Source organism: Antedon bifida, chromosome 8 (genome assembly GCF_963402885.1).
Source record: "Antedon bifida chromosome 8, ecAntBifi1.1, whole genome shotgun sequence".
Lineage (NCBI taxonomy): Eukaryota > Metazoa > Echinodermata > Crinoidea > Comatulida > Antedonidae > Antedon > Antedon bifida.
This window is the reverse complement of record NC_136233.1, coordinates 12,281,620-12,305,569: the sequence shown is the minus strand read 5'-3', so window position 1 is coordinate 12,305,569 and position 23,950 is coordinate 12,281,620. Positions and strand designations below refer to the sequence as shown.

General features: G+C 33.9%; 3 protein-coding genes and 1 long non-coding RNA gene across 4 annotated transcripts; all 4 read right to left on the bottom strand.

Moving 5' to 3' along the window:
• Window positions 1–2,876: 2,876 nt before the first annotated feature.
• Window positions 2,877–6,086, bottom strand: LOC144850330 (CMP-N-acetylneuraminate-poly-alpha-2,8-sialyltransferase-like). The gene is made up of 5 exons (XM_078707590.1): window positions 5,897–6,086; window positions 4,964–5,163; window positions 4,357–4,476; window positions 3,497–3,991; window positions 2,877–3,189 (listed from the first exon to the last, which is right to left on the bottom strand). The coding sequence occupies exons 2-5, from the start codon at window positions 5,143–5,145 to the stop codon at window positions 2,877–2,879; spliced, it is 1,110 nt and encodes a 369-aa protein (XP_078563716.1). The 5' UTR covers window positions 5,146–5,163; window positions 5,897–6,086.
• A 3,304-nt stretch (window positions 6,087–9,390) lies between these two features.
• On the bottom strand, window positions 9,391–12,151 carry LOC144850155 (uncharacterized). Its single transcript, XM_078707372.1, has 2 exons — window positions 12,039–12,151; window positions 9,391–11,190 (listed from the first exon to the last, which is right to left on the bottom strand). Exon 2 carries the CDS (start codon window positions 11,107–11,109, stop codon window positions 9,748–9,750), a length of 1,362 nt encoding a protein of 453 aa, XP_078563498.1. The 5' UTR covers window positions 11,110–11,190; window positions 12,039–12,151; the 3' UTR covers window positions 9,391–9,747.
• A 1,559-nt stretch (window positions 12,152–13,710) lies between these two features.
• LOC144850972 (uncharacterized) lies at window positions 13,711–21,253 on the bottom strand. The gene is made up of 11 exons (XM_078708494.1): window positions 21,216–21,253; window positions 20,893–21,034; window positions 20,697–20,799; window positions 19,573–19,712; window positions 19,160–19,311; window positions 17,758–18,687; window positions 16,614–16,809; window positions 15,679–15,858; window positions 15,340–15,381; window positions 15,112–15,233; window positions 13,711–14,926 (listed from the first exon to the last, which is right to left on the bottom strand). Exons 1-11 carry the CDS (start codon window positions 21,251–21,253, stop codon window positions 14,530–14,532), a joined length of 2,442 nt encoding a protein of 813 aa, XP_078564620.1. The 3' UTR covers window positions 13,711–14,529.
• A 187-nt stretch (window positions 21,254–21,440) lies between these two features.
• On the bottom strand, window positions 21,441–23,456 carry LOC144850539 (uncharacterized). The gene is made up of 3 exons (XR_013614087.1): window positions 23,415–23,456; window positions 22,593–22,700; window positions 21,441–21,461 (listed from the first exon to the last, which is right to left on the bottom strand). It is a non-coding gene; the product is annotated as an uncharacterized LOC144850539 (long non-coding RNA).
• Window positions 23,457–23,950: the final 494 nt, after the last annotated feature.

Genomic DNA, 23,950 nt, shown 5'->3' with positions numbered 1-23,950 from the left:
GTAAACCGTTAACCGTTTATTTTTATTACAAAATCTAGAAGTTGATGAGTTGTAGATATCGGATCATGCATCAATAAGGCTAAAAAAACATTGTGACGTCATCGTATGGCCACACGAATGTAAAATATAGGATTTTTGTCTCTTTCGTTATTGCTCATCACATTCAATGGAGCGCATCACGCTTATCTGTATTCCTTTTTCTCCTACATTTATATATTGTGTAGGTCAATCAACTTTCTTTAGCATGAGATAAAAATATTTTAATTTTTATGACGTCATCATGCCTAAAAATTTTAATTACGTGGGTCATTAATTTCATCTTTACAGTAAATTTTAATCTGTAATAGCTCGTAAGAATAAAATGTGATAATCACGATTAAAACGTTTTCTGGAAGCTATTGGATTGTAGATACGAATTCATGTAAACATTTTGCCAATCGGATGTTGTGACGTCATCATATGGCCAGTTGAATAAAAAAAGTCGTATTTTCATATTTTGCGTAATAGTTCATCACATTTAAAAGGGTGCGCATCTATATTTTACGTATTCAAATTTCTTCTACACGTTAATATGTTGTTCCTGAGATAATTTCCTTCTGAAATTGCTATCTAAGTGTTTCATTTTGATACCGTCGCCATGTTAAAAATTGGAATAAATGGCGGGTCCCGTAATTTCACCTATTCTACACTGTATGTAATATGTATACAGCTTATACTGTTTGCATGTATATCCTATATGACACAAAATTGACAGAATTCAGCACTAACAGCATATCATATTCTTCAGTTCTTGTCATAATGCCATAATCTTTATCTGTGTGCAATATTCCAACGTATGACGTGCACGTGGCGTTTGTCGTGGTGCGGATAACTAACTCGTCAAAGTGACGAGTTTCATGTCTAGTTTTTTATTTCGTATTGTAGAGTTAATCACAACTTTGTTGAAATCATCTGATAGTCGGTATACAAACAAAACCCTTTTGGATTTAGGGTGTGTTGTCTGGGATTATTCATGTTTTTTAAAGTTTGAATAAACCTACCCGGACACGCACCTAATTCGGTAATAATAATTTAATTTACGTTCATATATTGGCTCTATGACAATATGTTTAAGAATTATACGCATGGTGGAATTAGTTTTAGTATTGGCGCTTGTGGTTTTAAAAATAGTTTTTCATCAATTACATAACTTAGCATTATTAGAAAACTGGAAACGTATGCCTTGGCAGATTGAGATTTGAATAAATTTATGATATTAATTCAGTAGGCTTGTACCTACACACCGGACGCAACACAACGACAAGTAGCGCGACGCAAATCACAAACAATCACATCCCATCACCTCAATAATGATTACTTACGGCGTTGCATCTAAGTGGGATGTGTCTGACGATGTATGGTAACATGCTCTTTTCTTGGGTGTGGGTTACCACAAAATTGGCAGGATTAAAATATTTTATCTTATTTAGGCTAGACCTAGCATAATTCTTTCAAAACAGTGAAAGTAAATGCTAAATCGGCTCGTGTTACATGCTGTTGACCATGGTGTAAGTTGTGAATCTTTTCAGTGGCTTCTGCAGCAGTTTTATACTAAGTACATACACATACAGTACTTATAAGAAATAATGCCAATTTGAAGTTCAACTTTATCCATAAAGGCCCAGAAAACAACGCATAGTTTATCTTTTTTCGTTTCGTGCATTTATAATAGAACTACAAATATACAGTAAAGTACAAGCAAGTGTTTTCAAACAATTTAGGATGTTTATAGAAAGTGAACGTAGTATATACTTCAGAACACGAGCCACTTAATATGTTTGAGTTTAAATAACACTTTTAGAAAAGACAAAAATGTTCGAGCATTTATGCCACACGAACAGATTATAGTTATCAATGTTGGTGATCTGTTGATTGCTGGACAGCAAATAGGGCGTAACCATCCATGTTGTCAAATCAATTGATGGTGTTATTTTTGCTTCCGTTAACCATGGTAATAGACACAAATAGTTGAAGAATCACCACGTAGTTTGGTGTGTAGAAATACGCACATTTGTTCATAGACTGTCTGGTTCACGCGCGTTACGCATCTGATTCGACCTATCACGAGCGGCGGTTCATGACGATTGCACTTTCGTGGAACAGCCGTCGTTTGTGACAGGTCACCAGCATCCATCTTGGCATTATGTAATATTTGGCGGCATGGGGCAAAATGCAATTCCATAATAGATAATGCAAACGCTACCCAATTTAACGAACCAGAATACAATGAAATAATAATGAACGAAGAAATCTCCTTAAGCCTATAATAAAAATCGCAATTTGGTTTAACATTAAAACAATTACCTAATTCTCAGCGCTTACAATATGTTCACAGTATCATAGGATATTTTGATATAAATGGTGACTATTTTTAAATACCGGCCGACCCCGTGGTGCATACAAAAAAAACACATCGGTTTGTTTTTTCTCTTCTCATGCTCTATTCCACAACATATTAATGTTCATGAAATATAGCAAAAAAATGCAGCAGTACACATTGACTGGACGTAAGTGCAACGAAGTGATTTGACCAATTAAAAGCGGTGGATTATTTGACCTATCGCTTGTCACATTGGTAAAACCGATTGCGTTACGTCTTTGCATTGCGTCTCTAGTGGGAACCAAGCTTTATAGACGCCAAACACTACAAGTTGGGTTTCAATTAAGTCAGGGGCCTCGTGTTGCCCAAAAGTCGTAACCGACCAATCAATTGTCAAGTATACACTTGAGGTGTAGTTTATTCAAAATCACTATTGCATAGTAAATTTCTCTTAGGTGTAAATAAGTAGGCTTAATCTAGACAAAAACACTGGTTATTATTCGGTGGATATTACATTTTATTGTTTATGAAACCGTTTAAACTTTCGATTACGAGCTACATATTTTTCAATTTTTGGACATGCAGTTGTAACTAGTCTTATCACTCGCTTTTCTTGAAGATCTTGTAGTATTTGATACTCATTCGGTATATTATGCCCTATCACAAAATCACCTATTTTGATATTCGTGTAGTAGTTATATGTTAGTCTAGTGCCATCTGTTGCCTTGCTGAACGGGTAGAACCCGTACAAGGATATTCTTTTGCAAATTGTGGAAGCTAAAGAGTACACGAATAAGCCGGATGAAGGATAGCTAGTTGTGTTCCATAATCTGCAAGAAAAACAATACACAAAATTAAATATACAATTGAAAGATTGGCTAATACTTGTAACAAAATGTCTAACTGACCCCTCCCCTCCCTCACCTGCATACTGACAATTGTGATGCAAAAGACAGAGGACCCCTTAATGCCAGTTCTCAACGACCGACCTTTAAGACGGTTAATGGTTAATCCAAATACAGAACGTTGTATTCAGTACAATGTTTGATCCTGTCACCTTTTCACTATTTTAAAAGCTAGGATCCGCCACTGACACACATTTAAACCCGTTACATATGAGAACACAACTATACTTACTTTTGAATAAAATCTCCTAACGGATCCCGTGGATGCAGAATCGTTGTATTTACGTATTGGCTAATCTTAGATGACAATTTCAAATCAACTGTGGTATATTTTGAAAACCAGAGATACGCATTATCAAGTAGAGTAAGAGTTTGCAAAGACTCTGAACAATTTTCTGTAGGATTTGTTATACACTTCACAAGTTGTCTGGTTCCTTGGCTGTTCAAAGCCATGAAATCTACTTTATCTCCTACATCTATATCATAGCCATGAATCGGAGCCATGTTGATACGAAATACAAAGTCATGCGCATTGATTTCGTCTCCGCAACCACTGCTACGGAGAACACCGCCATTACCAACAATTGCACAGTTGTCCGCTTCTTTCATATTGAATTCATAAGGTGATTGTCTGATTCGGAACATTTTCCCGTTTATCTCCTTTATGATTTCAATTGTGTTTGATAATGTTCTCTTCCGAGATAAACCACCAGAAATAAGCTTTTGTCTAATAAGAAAACAGTTCAAACTTTAGATATACCGGACAAGAGTTTGGATTAGCATAATATGGTTCTCAGGTGTATAGTAGAACAACTGGAAACTATAGAAATAGGTATAATGTAAATACTTTCGCAAAGTTGTATGTGTGCTATATCCGACACATGTCATCTAGGGTTGAAAGTGAAATAATTGAATCTAAATTTGAAGTACAGGCCTATTATATGGATTTGAGTGTTTATAATTCTTCTGTGCCAAAAATTGTTACAGTATTCACCTTTGGTATGCAGTCTTTTGATGTTCGTATTTGCAATTACTTATTTAAAGATAGGGGCACCCCTTGTCATGTGAATAGAGCAAATAGAGGTGTCTTACTTGAGATCGGCTGCTTTCACTGTATCGATTTGCGTAGACAAACTTTGGAGAAACCAATCTGTATACTGACTTTTTACCGGTACTTCAAACTGATTAGTTTTCTTTACATAAGAAATGTTTCTGTTAAAAGAAGCAGACATCTGGCTACTGGAAAGTGGTAACTTATTTGATTTATAATATAATTCCAGTGAATGGGTACAAATTTAACCTTTTCTAATAACTTAAAAGTATAAGAAGATGCAAAATGATATATTTTTCATATGCAAAGTAAAATCAAAAGAAATAAGTGTTTCACTTCACAAATAAGTAAAAAAAACAATTATCTAATAAATTTTACCTAATGAGTACAAATAAAACAAATATTTTCTTTGATATTTTGATATAATAATTAACAGCACTCCATGATAGGACTACCAATAATATTAACAAACCGGCATACATAATAAATAAATATTCTGCTTAGAAACTATACAACATGTTTGTAAGGTGTTGACATAATTCACATTAGGTGTGTAAAACAAATAATTGATGTTTTATACGTGCAATGGAGCAAATAATTTCATTGGGTGAAATTTGTACAAGAAATTAGACATTAACCCATCCTTACCGCTTCTCAGATTGAACACGTTTGCTTTGATGTAATTGGATGAGATTATGTAACTCCTCTTGTTGTTCGCCTATTATCTGACGTCTGTGGGATGTCATGATAGTCGTCGTACAGAATATTATGATTGAAAATATCAAACCTACAAATATGTAATTCTTTTCAGTAACCCGCCGTTGTTTCATAGTGTGGTTTGGAAAATCCTGAAGAAAAACATTCATATTTTGGAAAATAAAATTGAGAAGAATAGTAAGCCCTGGAAACGAGTTTTAGTTTTTAATTAGTGAATAAATTAAACTTTTAACCAAGTTATTCACTTTCGCCAAAAAAAAACCACGAAAATAACTTCACTTCTGAACGGTTAAATTTAACCAGAGAATCAGAATAATGGACATTCGACTGACTTTTTTCCTTTAAATTTATTGAGGTAAAAATGGTATTTTAAACACATTTTTTATTATTTTTTTTCAGGGGGACAATACCGGTATATCTTTAATCAACTCAAAGAAAAAAAGAATGCAATAACTTAACTCTCAACTTAGTTTTTGTCGAAACGATAAGAAACCAAAAATATTCGAAATAAACAAAAAATGTAACATTTAGAAAATGTATAGCTTATACAAATGGCAGAAACAAGGTACATTATTAATGAATTCCGAAAAACAAAATAAAGTTCCATGTTTTTGGACATTGAAACAGTGCTATAACCAGTAACTATAACCTCACACTTCCCTGGTTACAGTAACTATTACAATTATCTTACATACTACATTGTCTCCCGGTGTAGCTACTGCTCTATAGAAACTATACCAGTGACTTTTTGTGAGCTTAGCGTCAGATCAGATATTGTTTTGTAGGTACGTTTATAGCCAACCACTCATGCGTTAAACCCAATGAGTATTTGGACCAATCCTCTACTGTATCGTGAATACTTACTTTCTTACCATGGCCAGTCTTCTCTCATTATTGGACCTTAATTCTGACTAAAAATCTCTCAGAACTCCACCCATTTTGTAAATAAATCGTCTGTAATTCTGTAAACTCATGGTGCACGGTATTCTATAACATGCGGTTTGGTAAAGCCCGACGACCCGTCATCCAAAATTGATGCTTAGTACAAACAAACCAATTGTCAACCCATATGACGTCATCCAAACACAATGAATTTTCGAACAATTGGAAATTGAGTATTGCATTGAAGTAGAAATTGTACGTTACACCCCCATACATACGTATAGAACTGAAACAAAGCCCAATAAGTTCAAATACAAATATAAATCTAGGTCTATAGTCATAAATAATGAGAGCGTAAAATCTAAACCTATAGGCCTAATCTATGTTAGAAAAACAAAATAAATTTTAGACATAATTAATGAAAAATGACAATGTTAGTGGGTGGTTCTTAGTGGGAATCAATGAACATACGTCATATTCAAAGCTAAATCAAAATGATAAAGTAAAAGAGCAAGAAAAAAAAACGTGGCAACTTATTTTCTTATTGAAAAGTAATAATCACTAGTTTCAAAAATGATATTTTCATTAGAAAGCACAAAAAAAATTAATGTTTTATAAAATATTTATTTAAAAACAGTAATTAAAAACATATAAATATTTTATTGAAATTTGTATTGTATTATTTTGTTCAAATTATTTGGACACAAGTTTAAACAAAAAAAACCACGATCATTTTATCTATTCCTATAATTAGACATATTCGACTAGGCTGTTTTTTTAGCAGATAATCACTATATCTAGCTGAAAATCATCACTGTTTGTTGCATGTGTGAGTAGATAACTTCGAAGTTTTTGCGAGTGGCCAGTCTAGTCAAATGCGCCTACCGATTCAGCATTACATGCTATGTCATGCATGCTGGTTAGAAATCACTTTTTGCTGACTTCAACGGCTATGTTTTTAATGAAAAGTCCCAAAGCATGGTGAACACTCTTAAAGCGGTTTAATCCCAGGATATGAGGATTTTAAGCCACAGATGAGTGTCAGCCCAGACTGTCTTTGTAAAAACCTTTTACACTAAATAATGCTAAGAAGAATAACCTCAAAAGAAGGGTAAAACAATTACATAAACAAGAATAAGTAGTACTATGGAAGATAATTACCTAATTGTTTGTAAATTTCTAATTTTCTAATCGGTCACTTGTAGTATGGAAGGCCAAAAGACTTATCTAATAATAGAAAGTAAAACCGAGTAAGGAAATTATCGAACTTATTTATAAATTGACGTTTTTTAAAACCCTGTAAAATGCTTGTTGTTGAATAAAAGTTCCATTGTAACTGGAATTTAATAGATCATCGTCTTATAATACTTAATGCTTACGACATTTTCCCCTGCAGATTATGGTGTCCCACTACTTTCGGATAGAGATCTTGCAGTGACCTCTATGATTCTTCCGAAAGAAAGTATCCACATTTAAGGTGGGAATAAGTATAAATAATATATATTTAGTTTGAAGGTTAGTATAAATATAGATTTAATTGTTTTCATTTCATTCATACAACAAATTCCTAAAATGACAGCTTACATATTGTTCATTTACGTGTTCAGTTTGTTTTTTTATACGGTCTTGTATTCTATACAACTTAAGTAAGGTTGATAAGTGTGTAAAAAGCGTCTCTGAATTGTGTAACCGCAACGATGCGTAGGCCTATAAAAACACTGCTGCTCTAAATAAAATAGTATAACAAAATTATATTTTTATTTTATGTATTTAGGCACATGTTTCCAAGCATTACCAATACAGTAGTAAATCACTGTCAGATAGTGGTAATCCCCAGCCAAGGGCTATTTTGTGAACCAGTTCAAAACACCCTCCAATAATGACCTGGGTTCTTTAAAAATGTATTTGGACTTGGAATATGTTATATTGTAGATTTAACAAAGTTAATCGCTTCTGTAGAAAAAAAATACAAATGACAAAATAAATGGTTGAATTCAACCAAGAATCCATTGGTTCAGCCAATTTGACCATTTTTTTTGCTTTTAATTTAAGTTTAAAATTAATATTTTGTTTATCTAATTTTTGGTCAAAGTGGGTAACTATTATGTGACATTAAAATGGCATATTCAACAAACAATTGTTCAATAATTATTTTTTCGGGGGTACAATACATCTTTAAAGTGCACACGGACAAACTGTGTACACTGGACCTACGGGTTATAGTCCTTATCCAAGAAGACTTGTTCCACCACCAGAACTAGGAGGTCTCGAACTCATCCGATTTTTGGCTCGCTAAGTACTATACGGTAAATGGCGCCCTGCCGTAACCACTCGGCCATTTGACTCGTTTGATAGAGGGCGACTTTTTGTTTATTTCTGTGAGAACATTTTCCGTCTAGTGGAGTTTTTTCTTCTCTATTAATAATAATACAGATTTCTTATTTCTTGTTTGTTACGTTATTGGCTAACGTTAGTAGAAGTTAGTGGTGGTTAATTGATTTGTTCGTTATGGTTGTTTTTTTTTGTTAAGTAGGCCTAGTGTTAAATTTGTGTTTGGTTTTTGTTGCGTTAAAATGGCGAATGCTGTTGGATTAGCAAATTAAAATAGTATAACAAATGATTTTTACAAACACAGGCGCACCCCAGGGTATTATTTTCAGTCTATACCGCTGACTTTAGATCTAATGACCAAACCTCCTGTCCTGCTATTAAATTCGCTGACGACACTGCTCTCATTGGGTTAATCAGGGGGGATGATGATTCTCAGTATATTCCAGAAATTAAACGATTTGTAGAATATTGTGATTTAAATTATTTGGAATTGAACGTCTCAAAAACCAAAGAGATGGTGATGGATTTCCGGACTAAAAAGAGGGTCGAGACTAAAGACGTGCTAATAAAGAATGCTAAAGTAGAGAGTGTATCTAGTTTTAAGTATTTGGGGGTGGTTTTTGATGAATATCTGTTCTGGGGGGAACACATAAATTACATTATAAAGAAACTAAATTCACGCATGTACTGCCTACGTAAACTACGCTCATTTAATGTCGATAGCCACATCCTTCGTATGTTTTATTTGTCAGTGATTAGTTCCACTGAACGCCATCGTCTCTCCTTCCTCCCAAGGGGCATACGAGACTATAATGAAAGATTTCAAAGATAGGGGAATTTATTACGAATACAATATTTTTGTTATTATTATTATCACACTTATGTATTAGGCCTATCATTTCTCTTTTCTTTACGGCATTGTAATAAGACAGCAACACAATTTCCCAAGTTGGGATGAATAAAGTTTCCTTGTATCCTTGTATCCTTGATTAGAATAGTTTTTTCTGCGTTTAAATGAAGATTTGAAACTTTAAGACAAGGCAATAATTGACAGGAACGTTCATTATTTATTCATTGGCAGCTTTTTATTGAAAAATGAATAATACTTGTACTAATCAGTCCTATAATGATTATTATTAAAGGCATACTAAAACATTGCTGTATATTATGATCAAGATTCTTAATAAAGAAACTGAAATGCTATATCATCATGTAAAATAAACAAGATAAAGATAAGCAAGGAAAATAGTCATTTCACAGTTGTAAAATATTCTATTATTGTTTTCACTGAGGTATCATTTACAATTGTTGGTTCGAATGTACATGTTATCCACAATCCCACAATCCAAAGACTTAACCCGTATGCAAAATTGGCATTGCGTATCATTTAATGAGATAAAGATAATACGGTAAAGAACAACTATCATTGGTGAACTTCTGGTAGCATATCAAGTAAATAAAAAAGTAGTAGGCCTACATTGGAGTTTAATTATGCATCATTGTTATGATGTATGCAACCTACTTGTTGAATTGCCATGGCGTTGGACATACACATCATTAAGAAAAATAAGGGATTTGTCAATTGTAGGAATCTGACATACAAATTCGTTGTCTAATTCGAGTCGTCCCATTGATTTATACAGATCATGTGACTTGGCAGAATCTGGAACTAAAGACGATGCCAGATTGGTAAAACGAGGGTCTTTTGCAGGGTTTAGTTGAGATACTGCTTCCTTCGTTGCCCGATTACGCAAAATAGCATTTCTGGAGGCTGGTCTAGGTGTTAGTCCTTTGTCTTTTGTCTTCTTCAATGCTATGAGCTGTGATATTATTGTTTTTGTCGTCCGAGATTCGCTTCTGGTGTTTAGTAATTCTGCATCTGGTTCAGTTTCTTTCGTGATATCCACTCGAATTCCATTTGATTTATTATTTTGTTTATTTATCTTTAAATTGCCTTTATTTTGTTCTCGATATACTTTCAGAGATGAGTTATGATTGACATAATTCTCATCCAACTCTGTATCAGAATTACATTCAATAGAGTAGTTACTTATCGAGTCATCTGTATTGTCGGTACACGAAAATTCAATTTTTGGAACGGGAATTCTGTTTACACTTCCCTTTGATACAACGTTCTTTGGTTTAACAGGTTTTCGCACAAAATGAGATTTTCCGTTTTCCGTTTTTCTGGATTTGTATTGATGGTCGTTTACACCGTTTGCTAATGTTGTTACGTCGTCTTGTAACCGTGGATCCGGGTTACCTGCAATGAAACGAGTTACTTCAGCAACCTCGGGATCAATTGGTTCTTTCTTGTCACATTTTAAAGGACTCATGTAATGTGGAATAGTTCTGCTCTTTCCATTTACGTTTTGAATTTGACTTTTTGTAACTTCGCTAGGCCTACAACTTTCACGTTCATCCTCTTGTAGTTTAGCTAGTTGACGCTGAGCAAAGCCTCTTTTCTTCTGCATCATAAACTTACGTTTCTGCTCTTTCTGTCCATCAATGCCTTCGTAGCTTCTCGAAAGTCGCCTACTTTCGTAATCATTTGATACTAAAATGCATTTTCCAACGGCGCTACTTTTTGTGTTCTCCGCCGTCATTCTACCTCTGTTGCGATCCATAATAATTCTTCTTGTCGTAGGCCTAGCATCGTTAACGCTAACAGTGACATCAGACTCTGATATCTGTTTATTGGTTATACGCAGTGTTACATTACCTATTTTTGAAAGTCTTAATTTCTTTGCTATTGATATTGCCGTTTGTTTGTCTATGTACTTTGCCTCTGGTTCGTAGGCGGGTTGTTTCAACGTCGATGGCTTTTTAGTTTTTCTTGGACTTAAATATGAATTAAGATTCATGTCTATTTTTAATTTGCTGTGTATTCAGTCACGCTTACTATCGCCGGGCTTATCGGTAAGGTATTTTTCAATACACAATATCTAAATGAGGAGAAAATATATAATATATTATTTTTCCGTAAATATATTCTGGTTAAGTTTTAGTGCAAAACAATTTATGATGCAATATACGTGTTTTATATAACTCATAGGCAGCATAAACTCTAAAACAATAATTTTAGTTTTTGCGTAACGTTAATAATGATGCATAACCAAATCACACAAAAAATGTGAAGTGTGGACATGATGATGTTATATCACTATTATATTTCGGCATATCACTACGATATGGGCACAGTTTTTCATCAAACTAGTATAATAGTGTAGACAGAGCTTTACACCATATAACGTTTTCACATTACCTGATATATTGACCCTTATCTAGTTAGTTTGAACCTGTAAGCTTAATTGATGTGGGAGGTCGTGTTGCCAAGTAACCAATAGGCAGAGGATTTTACGACATGTAACTTTGACAGGTGTGCGCCGAATGTTTTATTTTGACTATTATTAATGGTTACTGTATTATAATATTATACTATTAATACAAAAGAACAGAGCTTTTTGTCATCACCATCCTTTGCTGTTATACGTATAGTCTACTAGTTAAGGAAGTAACGGTCTTTTCATCACTTTTTCGATTTCATTATATTAGTCCTAGGCCTTTAAGCCAGATAATCATCGTCATTATCAAAATAAACCTTTACAATGCTGCCGTTGCTACTAATACTATACGTACCTGTATGCCTAATGTATACCTTTTATTCTATCCTAATATATTTTAGGCCTAGTAATTCATTTACTTTATTCAGTAGTCTGTTATTTTTATCTTAATATTTAACATTGTCCTACAAGATGCATTATTTCTAGCTACAAAAAACGTAAATACTCACCAAAATTAGAATCCAAATAATAACTTCATAGAGGTCCTCTGTTATGCATGCTATCCTCGGTGAGTCTATTGTTGTCATTAAATTTACTCGTGGGACGCATCGAACAAATACTATTGAGCGGTGGTCGTGGTAACCGCTTTGTCTTTATTGTGTGTACTATGTGAATCTCTCGCCTGCTTTGCATGACAGTGGGGTATCTGATGTAAACAGTGTAGCTACAAAGAGACTAGCTGTAAAGTACACCATGTGACGTATTTATATATTTTTACCTCAAAGAGTCTAGCTGCTGTAAACATGTGACGTTATTATATCATTTAACTAAAACGAGACTAATGTGGCATGTGGCGGGCTTTCTTTATTAAATTGTTTTATAGAAATTAAAAACATTAAACCATATCTCTATGATTAAACTTAGATCCCGTTGTCATTTTAATTTTTTTTTACGGTATATGCCATACTTATTTTAGTAATACTTTAGATGCATTGATTGTATTCATTTCTGTATGGTTATAAAATTGAGAAAAACATGCACTCTTTTTATACAGGCGCTGTTTATGACGGTATATGAGGCAATATGAGGGACAGAATAATTGAGTGGAGTAAGAACGTAAAGAAAAGAAGGCTGACATGGTATGGTCACCTGCTCCGTTTAAATGAAAACACACCAGCTAAGATCGCACTCGGAGAGGCTCAGAGAAAGACCAAAAGACCAAAAGGAAGACCAAAAACAACATGGATGGCAAACATAAAAAAGGAAACAGAACTTTTCACACGCGGACCTATACACATGCTTGCTTAAAAACGTACTGAGTGGCGAACACAAGTGAGACGCGCAATGTCTAATGACGATTAGCGTTTTAAGAGAGATCCAACAGCGACAAACTAGCCAATTACAGGATATGTAAACTATTTTATAATTAATCGTATAAACTAAATCTCATTTTAGGCTTATAGGGAGTGGAGTTGAAAGAGTCATGAGTTACAACCCCGGCACTAGGTCAGGATTGTACTATGGATCTTGGAATTGAAAGGCAAGCACGTTAACCACCAAGCTATAGGCCTACATTCTTATAAGTTTTGTAATTTAATTATACGTTTAATTTTTTTACAATTAAGAAAAAAGAACATTTCAATTGTATTTTGTACAAACTTTCACCCCATTGAAGGGTTGAGGTGCATCATGGCACATTACTGAATGACCTACAGTTTATAATAATGTATTTTCACCAAAATTATTTCAAAAGCAAATTCCAATGATCTATAAAACTTTATTTTAAAAATATATATTGTATGAATTACATAAATTATATATAGATAATTCTAGAGTATCTAGGCCTACCCATATCTACACTCATGCCGTAGAATTCATGAGGGAACTCATGCGCTCCAAACATTTTAAATATCTATTTAATAGACCAATACTGTATGAGCAAATTGAAATTTTACTTCTTATGCTTATTTATATTAAAATATGAAAATAAAAACTTTTTCTAGTAACCTAAATCATCCCTCTTTGTTCAAATACTGACCAAGTCTAACTGCTCTAGCGGTAAAAATGTAATGACTACAGTAGGCCCTATTAATTTTCTTCGAGTTATTCAGTACTAGTCTACTGTTAGGCCTAATAACATACTAACCGAGACTTACCCAAATAACTTTACCCCAAAATTAATATTATCTGAGGTAGTATTTAGTGATTTCTTCTTTCTAAGTAGATTATTTATATTTATTCCTATTCCGATCGATATGTAACCAAGATAATACCGGTCACCTTCTCGTGGCAACACTGTCTACAATAAATCTGTCGTTATTGTCACCTTTTGTGTTCAACAAACTCGATTCGATTTTTAAAAACCTTCACAAGAATAATTAGTATCATCATTGATTATGCCTCGCAGCGGAGGTATAATGGTATTTTTCATTGAAATCATGAAATCTAGCAACATAATTACGTTTTTGCACTTCTCTGATTTAGTATTTCAATCGTTCCTAATATTAAATTAATATTAAGGCCTGTAAACAAACTTTGGAAGTACTTAAGCAAGACTTATTTAATCTTATAAATTATTATTATACTGTATAAATTTCTTGAGCAACTGATTTAAAAGTGTTTTTCAAAATATGTTATGTATTGTTTTTGGGGTTTTTTTTCTTCCTTATTCAAAGATTATTCAATAACATGGGCTATTACGATTCTGTTATAACTTCATCTAATATTTATTAATTCATCACCCACTTCCGTATATTCACGTGTGCTGCATCAGCAGTACCTGATTCCTTCTGTTTGTTCCCGCTCTTATTTACATTCAATGCTGAGATCATTGTTTCGTTGCAGTGTGTGTGCTCTTGCCTTCAGGGTCAATATCTTGTTTCTGAAAATTCACCTGTCTTAGACCTATCACATATCACTTTTGTTCACCTTAGCTTTTGAAAGGTGAACAAAGGAGAATTTGCCTTCTTTTTTAGAAGACGGTCACCTGCCCTTTCTGACTCAAGCTAGAAGGTCACCGATCCTTTGAAAAAAAGAAGGAATGGTTGGTTGGTTGTCTTCCTCGTCATTCTCATCGTCTGATTCTGGAACATAATCAAGCTGGGCATGCCCAACTATCCTCGTACGACGTTTGTATACTTGTGTAGGTCTAGGCCTCATCTGTGCACCAGGTTGCTTTAGGCCTACGGATGTTAGCTTCTCTTGAAATTCAGTAACATTTTTGTTCCTGATTTCCCGCTTCTTGACAATTTTAGACTTTTCTTTGCCGTTAATACTTCCATTTATTACGTCAAGCGAATCACCAAATTCAAGTACGGTATCAAAGATCTCATCACATCTATCGACGCAGTTTGAAATAGCGCCCTCAACGTTGCGAAATAGTTCAATCATTTCATTCCTATCATGAGAAGTATAATTCCAATCAAATTTAATCGACTTTATAAATTACAAATTATTAATAGGTAAGGCTAAACAATTTGAAATCATGCTGTTACAATTTTACTTCATGTAAAAAATGTTACATATCTGAATTCGGAGTTTGTAGCTTACAAAATTACAAAACAATGTTTTATTTGTATTTACCTAAACTCGGTTACATCAGACCGTATATCGATGACGTCTGTCTGTGTTACGGCATCGTCTGTATCAAAAGCAGACGACCGCTTGTCAGCAATGAAGCGGGCAACTAAATTATCCATTACTTCCTAGAAACACAAACATATTGAAATGTTATGAAACTGTTGGATCTATTTATTATTAATAATCAATGTTATGAATGTATGTAGTGTATATATATATATAATGTCATACCTGATATTCTTGGTTCTTCTTCTTTATTTTGTCCTTGTATTTCTGTTGAAAATAGTTTATTTTTCAATATAGTGGTACTGTATTGTAAGATTGTGTGTATATACTAGTAGGGGACTATTATATGAGTCACAGTGATTTTGGGTTAAGTTGAGATATATTTTTGCAGTGTGAAAATACATTTGGCAATTTTCGTCATGGTAGTCTTGGTTCTAGACGTCGATTTAGCAACATTTTGGCACAGGGTCTTCTCAATGTTTATGTTGTAAAGATAATGGTTAACTTAATTATAATAATGTTTTAACTAAAATGTTGTTAATAATATCGATGTTTACTTCATACCTTTTTCATCTCCTTCTCAGTCTTATGACAGAATGCCCTGTTTAAAATACCTCTGCATAATTCAAATATATCTTTTTGATTCGGAAGAATGTTAAATGGAATCGGGAGCGCGATTTGTTTGTTGAAATAAGAAATCCATATGGCTGATCGACTAAACTTCCATTCGATATCAGAATTATCCTATAAAACAAATATCATAAGTTCGAAATGGCGTTATAAATTACCGTAGTTTAAAACAGAGACTAAGAATGGTATTTTTTATTTGGCCAAATATAATTTTTACAAGTATTATTACTTGCTTTGTTTGTTTGTTGTTAGCACGATAGCGCCTAAAATGTTGAAGTTATCATTCTGAAATTCTGAAAATGTCTGTACATAGGTATATACATACATGCCTATTGTTATTGATATATTGGTCACGTCACAAAAGCTTATTCAATTAAAATTTCACTTTCCTGTATCGTCCATATGAGATATAGCACGCCCTCTGTATTCATTTAACATTAATATCAAGTAGTGAGCCCTCTACCTCGGAATATAGGTTTCCCTAATATATTTTGCCCACTACTTCACTCAGTTTCTGAGTGCTTTCACGTTATCGCAGCACATCATTCAAATTACATATTTGTTCCCACTTGGAAGCAACGCAAAAGTAGCGCAATGGGAACCAAGCCTTATTCCGTGACTGCTGTCAGCATATTGGTAAACTCTCATTCTCGCTCTGTTGATTTTTAAAGGGCAATTTACACACGAGCGGTAACAGTAAGCGGTAAACGGGGAAAAACATAGAATCCTGTATGTTATGAGCTAAAACCCGTCCAAGATAGACATCGTATTCTATGGGACACGCTACGCGCTTTTTCGCTTACCGTTACCAATTATCTGTAAATTGGCCTTAATGTCTTTATAACCTTAGCGTGCGAATATTTGTTTACCTGTATTTGACTGAAAGTGTTACTCATCATGGCTATAAGTACATTAAGCAGAATGATAACTGCCATCACAATATACACTGCGTACATAACTGTACCCACACCTTCCGTAATGGAATGATCTGTACCTGTATCTAAAATGCCCAGGTCGCCTAATCCAACCAGTCCCCAAAATAAGGTTTCCATCCCTTCTGCAAAGCTAAAAACAGTTGGTACTACGTTATTCATTATTATTACAGTATCACAAATTAGTGGATAGCTTATAATTACTAGTATGTTTGTTCTTGATTCCATAAAATGTAACAACATTTAAAACTTGTCACGTTTTAAACCAGAAGATGTAGAATTTTAAATTGTACAAGAAAATCTATCAGAAACATATACGGAGAATCCCTGCAGTGGCAGTAGCAGAAGCAGATTTAACATTAGCAGTATCTGTACTGTAGCAGCAGTGGTAGCAGAAGCAGCAGTACAATAGTAGTAATAGGCGCAGTGCAGCAGTATGTAATAGCAGTAGCAGCAGTAGAAGTAGGAGTAGCAGTATCACTATGAGCGGCGGCGGTGGCAGCGGTAGCAGCAGTAGCAGTAATAGTAGTAGCAACAGGAGTAGCAGCAGCAGCAGCAGTAGAAGCAGCAGTAGTAGCAGCAATCGCAGTAGTAGCATCATTCGCATTAGCAGTAGCCACATTAGCAGCCGCATTATCAGCAGTATTGGCAGAAGTAGCATTAGCAGTAGCCACAACAGTAACTGCATCAGTAGGTACAGCAGCAGCAGCAAACGTAGAAGTAACATAAGAAGTAGTAGTAGTGGCCTGGTATACTACACCACTTTTTAAGCATTTCCCTAAAGGGCAAATCAAATACAAATATATAAACTGAAAGATACACAAATTATGATAAATAAGTTAACAAACGTTTCATAACTAAACAACTTTTTTCACTAAACATGCAATATATTTTGTAATAGATAACATAAAAAAAAAATATGCAGAAAATAATGTAAATATATATATGAGATTCTGTAATTGTTGAATAAAGATGGTAGTTAACAACAAAAGAAAAAAAAAAGTAGTAGTAGTGGTATAAGTAAGCAGAATCTATGGAAGAAGTATTTTAGTAACCTTAATAGTATAGGTAAGACAATTACCCGGCAAATGGATTTTGGAAACATCCTGTTTGCTCGCCTCCATCTTCAATGCATTTTAGAATTGTTGCTGAGGCATATGGGTAATAAAGCTGTGTCATACCCATTGCAAACGCCCACCATATGACAATAAAAATAACCATGAATCTTGCAATATCCGAAGTCATCCTCTCTAATGATATCTCGAGAGGACCTATGGAACGACTACTAGTAATCAGCTGCAGAAGTCTAAGAAAACTGCAGATATTACCAATGGCAAATGCAGCTTCGGCAACCAGGTTAGGGTCATCATTGTTCCATTCACGTCTGCTTAGGAAAAAACTATAGCTTGAGAAATATTGAGATATAAAATCAAACTCTTCACTATTGAAAGAGTAAGAATATTCTGATGAACTGGTATAATCACTTAAATTCCGAATTTCAATGATATCTGTAACCTCGATATAACCACTTTGGAATTCCGATGTCAGTAAACTGTCGATTGTCTCTTTTAGTTTACCGTCGTCCACTGGTTGTCCACCGCAGTCACTTACAAGAAGCCGTAAAGTCTGAATCGCGAGTTGGTATTCTTCAGACTGATCGCAGGTTTTGTTGTCGTTTTTCAAAACAGTTCCATTGCCGTATGCAACGTAACGACCATTTTCGTATAGATAACAATCTTTGCCGTTGTAGTTATAATAACCGCCATCGATTACACACTGATGTAATTCACAGACGCTTCTTTCGAGATTTACTAAACAACACGTAAACAAACTTCCATAAAGTATGTAGTTATTGTAGCAGCTTGGCATTTCACGACATGCCTCTCCATCCCATGCTGTATTATCAGGACACAATGTGGAACCTGATACGTCAGTCCATGTGTAAGTTGTACTGTTGAAATACCGCTGTACACACCTTTCTCCATCAAATGTTGAGCCATCATCGCATTGCCTGTAAGATAATGTATTGGTAAAATGTAGGCTATATCTTTTTAGTCAGAACTAAAAATAGAAATAGAATCTTATAAAGATACATGGTAAATGTCAATGAAATACAGGACTAATGACCTCAAAAGAGGTCAAAACTAATTGCCTAAATTACTGTTAGATAATAGATTTATAACAGGCATCATTATTCAATTGATGAGAGACTAAGTAACATTAATCTTCAAATATTGAACAAATTGGAACAACTTGGTGTAAAATGATGACTTTATTACATATCTAATGTTTTCACCAATAACAGGCAGATGTCCTGCAGATAAACCAAGGATGTTGATTGAGACATGGAAAGTCCCATTCCCTACGTTTTTTAGATTTTAGATTTAAGGTCAGAAACTACATTTAATGTAAAAATAAATACTATCTTGGTTGGATTCACGCTGTACATTAATATAAAACATAAATAATATGAGACCGCTTACTTATTCAAACAATCGCCGTAAAAGCTTAAATCGGGATCACAGCATATACTGAATTCATGATGGGTGTAGTAGGCTGCATAGCACGGTGGACCATGTTCGAAGAAATCGCATCTTTCCTGATTGGCAACATATATATCGCCTTCTCGTTGTATCTGAAATTTAATTTTAAACTATACATAAACATTACTTATTCGTTGTCCGTAAAGGCCAGAACGTATTTGTAATTTGATGAATTTTAAACGAGAGCATAAACAAAGGAGCATTATAATAACCAGAAGTAAAGGTGTGTAATGCATTTGCTGCTAAATAGACAGTATTTACCATTGTGTGATATTTGTGGTACTTACAATCCAAAATAAACCCAGGTTAGAGCACTCATTACACTGTAAATGAGAACAATTTTTAATTTTTACCTCAAAGTATGCAGCAACTTTTAATAAAATCCACACGGAATAAAGAAGAATTTGCGCCGTCTCTATAAGGTTCCATTTGTCTTTCATGTACTTTTTAAACCCACATTGCCATATTTGTTTGCTTTCCTGTACTGTCATTCCTAAAAAGTAATGGCCAGTTTACAGTATTTTTTATTATTCCGTTCATAAGATTGATAAGATAAAATGTTTATTACATTAAAATTACATTGTAATTATAGTACAATTGCATTACAATTAAATTACAATTGCAGTACAATTACAATTACATTAAAATGACATTTAACAAGTCATCGTGCAATTACATTATATGTACAATTACATTACAGGTACAATTACATTACAATAACATTGTAATTACATTACAATTAAATTACAAATTGTATTGAATTACATGTACAATTACATTACAGGTACAATTACATTGCAATAACATTGTAATTACATTACAATTAATTTACAAATTGTATTAAATTACATGAATAATTACATTACAGGTACAATTACATTACAATAACATTGTAATTACAATTAAATTACAATTGTATTACAACTGCATTACAATTACATTAAAATGACATTCCAAGTCACAGTACAATTACATTTCAATTACATTATATTTACATTATTATTATTAACATTTCAATGCAATGTTACATCAAAATAAATACATTACAAACCTATGACCCAAATGTATAACACGATTGATGTTACAGAAGGTAACCTGCCTCGTTCCCTGTCGTAGAACTGTTCTATTTCGAGTTGTTCTGCCTTTGTAAACGAGAAGTTGGTTGCAGGCGATGGGTCCTGATTATATAATGTGCTTATAATCAGTAAAGAAAGAAACGTAAAGTACGAAAATGTTTCAAATAAGAATCTCACATGTCTGAAAGGCAATTAACACAATATGATTATTATTATTTTGAGATAGTTTATAGTCTAGGACTAACTTAAGATGTAAACAAATTAAATTATAGTTATTTTGGAAAAAGTTACGAAAACAACAAATATCACTAACGGTGTATGGACAAATTTCTTTATCCATCCAAACGGAAACAACAGGTATAATACAGAAAATATCGGAAAACTGCATCCAATGAGTATACTTCCAACAGCATCACGTGCTACTGAGTAGTCTCGCCAACCAATCGGTAGTCCTTCGTACCAACGTTTTGTCATTATTAGTTGGCTATTAGGATGTGCAACAAACTGAAAGACATTTAGAGGATAAGCTTATAATGGATATGTTTACGTACTTTCACAAATGATTTCATAAATTGACAACGTAAACTTTGATCTCACCGCTTTCTGTTTGTGTTCAATCGCCCTCTCTAGTTTCAACAATTGGTTGTCAGAGACTGTTGTGTAGTCTTCTCCCCACACTTTCAAATCGTGCGTCAAGACAGTTTCGAGTTCGTTTGATCCACGTAACTGGTCGAGAAGACTACAACAGAAATTTGAAACCTGTAAATAAAGATAGGCAAGGCTATAATATTCATTTATTTACCGAACACTAAATTATTACCATTAATGTCATTAAAAGATAAAAGTGAACGTAGAAAACAGTGCAGAGCTCGACCAAGTTGGTCACCTAGAGGTGTGTGATGAGTGCAGCAGCTGCTTACCTGATTCTTAAGTTCTTCATACTCGGCTCTAAATTCATACTCCCTGTCTTGAAGCTTCTCTAGACGACGGCAGATGGAAAATGCTGCGTCTATGGGATCTTTGCTGGTGAGAGCAATGTAGAATTCACCAGAAAGTGCTTTATATATGTGGAGAATACCAATAGAGTATTCCACTGTGTGGCACTCGTTTGGATCTTCCTGAACACCAGGATCATCAATAAGATGCGCTCCATTCAGCAACAATGCCTGCAGTAAAATAATGTGATTAAGCTCTGTCTACACTATCAAATGTTATGTGATGTCCCCATATAATGGACATGATGATGTCATATCACTATCATATATAGGTATATCAATACCACATATGGGGACATCACCCTTTTATTGTCAAACTAGTTTGATAGTGTAGACAGAGCTTTACAACAATGTAGCTCATAGAAATCCATGGCGAAATGCCCGTAATGGAATGCTCTTGGAATACCACTACCGGAAATGAAGATAAATTTTGTTTTCGTAGGTGGGGTTCTAGGTTTAGTTTTGGAGGACATTTCTGTGGGTGCAATCCTTGTATGTTTTAGATCCTAAATAAAATAAAATATGTTAATTTCAATACAGGTATGATCGACGCGAAGCAATCTCTTCTTATGGAAGAATTCGAAGAATTACCCAAGCTCCAACCGGATAAGTTAAGGTAACTGCACAATTTACACATTTGATTAACATCTGCCTAATGTAGATAAATTTGCAATATCTTGAATATTCATGAGCAGTAAATCGACATATGTTAGAATATTAATCACCATTTGTATTATTGATTGTTGCTGCTTTGCTATAGCCTATTATATTGTGAGTAAATCTTTTGGAGTTATCTATCAGTACATTACATAATAGACGGTAAGTACAACTTGTTTATTTGGTTAGTTTGTGATTATCACCTCTGCAGTGTACAAGAAATGTGTTACGAATGGCCCGCATGCGATTTTATTTTTCGTACATAAGTTGGGGAAATATCGCGGCCCGCATGGTGTTGTCACTACATTTACATAAATGGACTACATTAGACACTTTGATCTCACATTCAATTGGATTCAATTTGAATGAGTACCAATACTATATCTATAGATTAGAATAGTAGGCCTACAGTATTCGAAAATGACTTTTACTGCCCGCTGGATGTTTGCGGCCTCCTTTCATCAATATGATGCGAGTGTTAAATTAATTTGCAACCCAAAATTAATTTGCAACCCAAAATTAATTTCAGATTATTGTTTATAATAATAGGCCTACGTGGATTACGTTATTGATTATTCATCAATTTTCACATAGAATACCTTGCAATGTTTAGAAATAGAATATTTTATAGATAGTGTAACCTACCCTGATTATATCGTGGTTATTGTTCTGGGCAGCTAAAACTAGAGGAGTAACAACCGGATGAAAGTCGTCTGAATCCATACCAGAATTAATTATATTGTATTGTTTACCCTAGAATGAAATAAAATAATAACTTATTGCCTAATTTCGAATTCTTTTGTGTAGTTAATATTTTCGGATAAGGAACCGTAGGTCCAGTGTACACATATTTAGCTCATGTGCACTTTAAAGAACCTAGTACATCTTTCTAGACGAGTAGGGGGTTAACCTGGTGTACTAGTACACACACAGCCACTGATCATAGTTCAAATTCAAACATGAGCCGGGCCGCCAAATATTAAGCAACTTTTCTAGTTCGAGTCATCTCTTATAAATGGATAAGAGGATATTCACAATGTGTGAAAAAGAATGAACAAAAAACAGACACGAAATGCAGTTTTTTAGAAGATACTATTGAAATTAAACACAATGAAGATTCTTTTAATAAATGAGTTAATCTCACAAAAGACAAAAAAAAAACATATTTAATAATCTTTCTTTTTTTCTTAGTTTGTATGCATAGATATTCTATAAACATTTTTAACTAAAAAAATACAGCAATATATGTTTTATTCGTTGGCTATTTGAAATGTACGGCTATATGTAAACCAAAACTGAATTATCCGATATAGGCCTACTTTTTGTCGGAAAATTTATAAATTACCTTTATTATTTCTTATATGGACACACAATCCATAAACAATGTATAAGCACATATTTCAAGAGTTTATAAATAGGATAACACAAACAGGTTTTTTAATCAAGATAAAACCGTTTCTTTTATACCTGTGTCGACTTTGCAAAGTTCAAAATGATATCAACCATCTTCATGTTCTGCATGTCAATCGCCCTCAGTAGAGAGTCGCCTGGATGAATACCGCCATCTAACATCAGTTTGATTACCTCTTTATAAATAAACAATACTTTTCGTATTACTGAGTATTTCTGAGTTTGAAGTAGCAAATTAATTTTATTTAAAGTGGTTTGTTTTAAGCAATTCAAAATTCATTTTACTAGAATGTTATGAAAATTACAAATCAATAGATATGTAGGCCTACAATAGGCAAGGTAAATGCACTTTATACATCTTTCGAAACGAGTAGGGGGTTAGCCTACGCCGGTGTACTAGTACACTAGTAGCCCTGCCACACACGGCCACTACTCATAGATGGGCTTATTGTGAAATTGGGACTGGACCGTTTTAGAGGTTTATCGCCTGTTGGTCCGATGCTTCACTAAATGTGTGTTATTTCTATTTCTTTGGATATCAGTGAAAAGTTGACTAAACAAAGAATTCAAAGCTGTTGCGTTATGGATAGGAG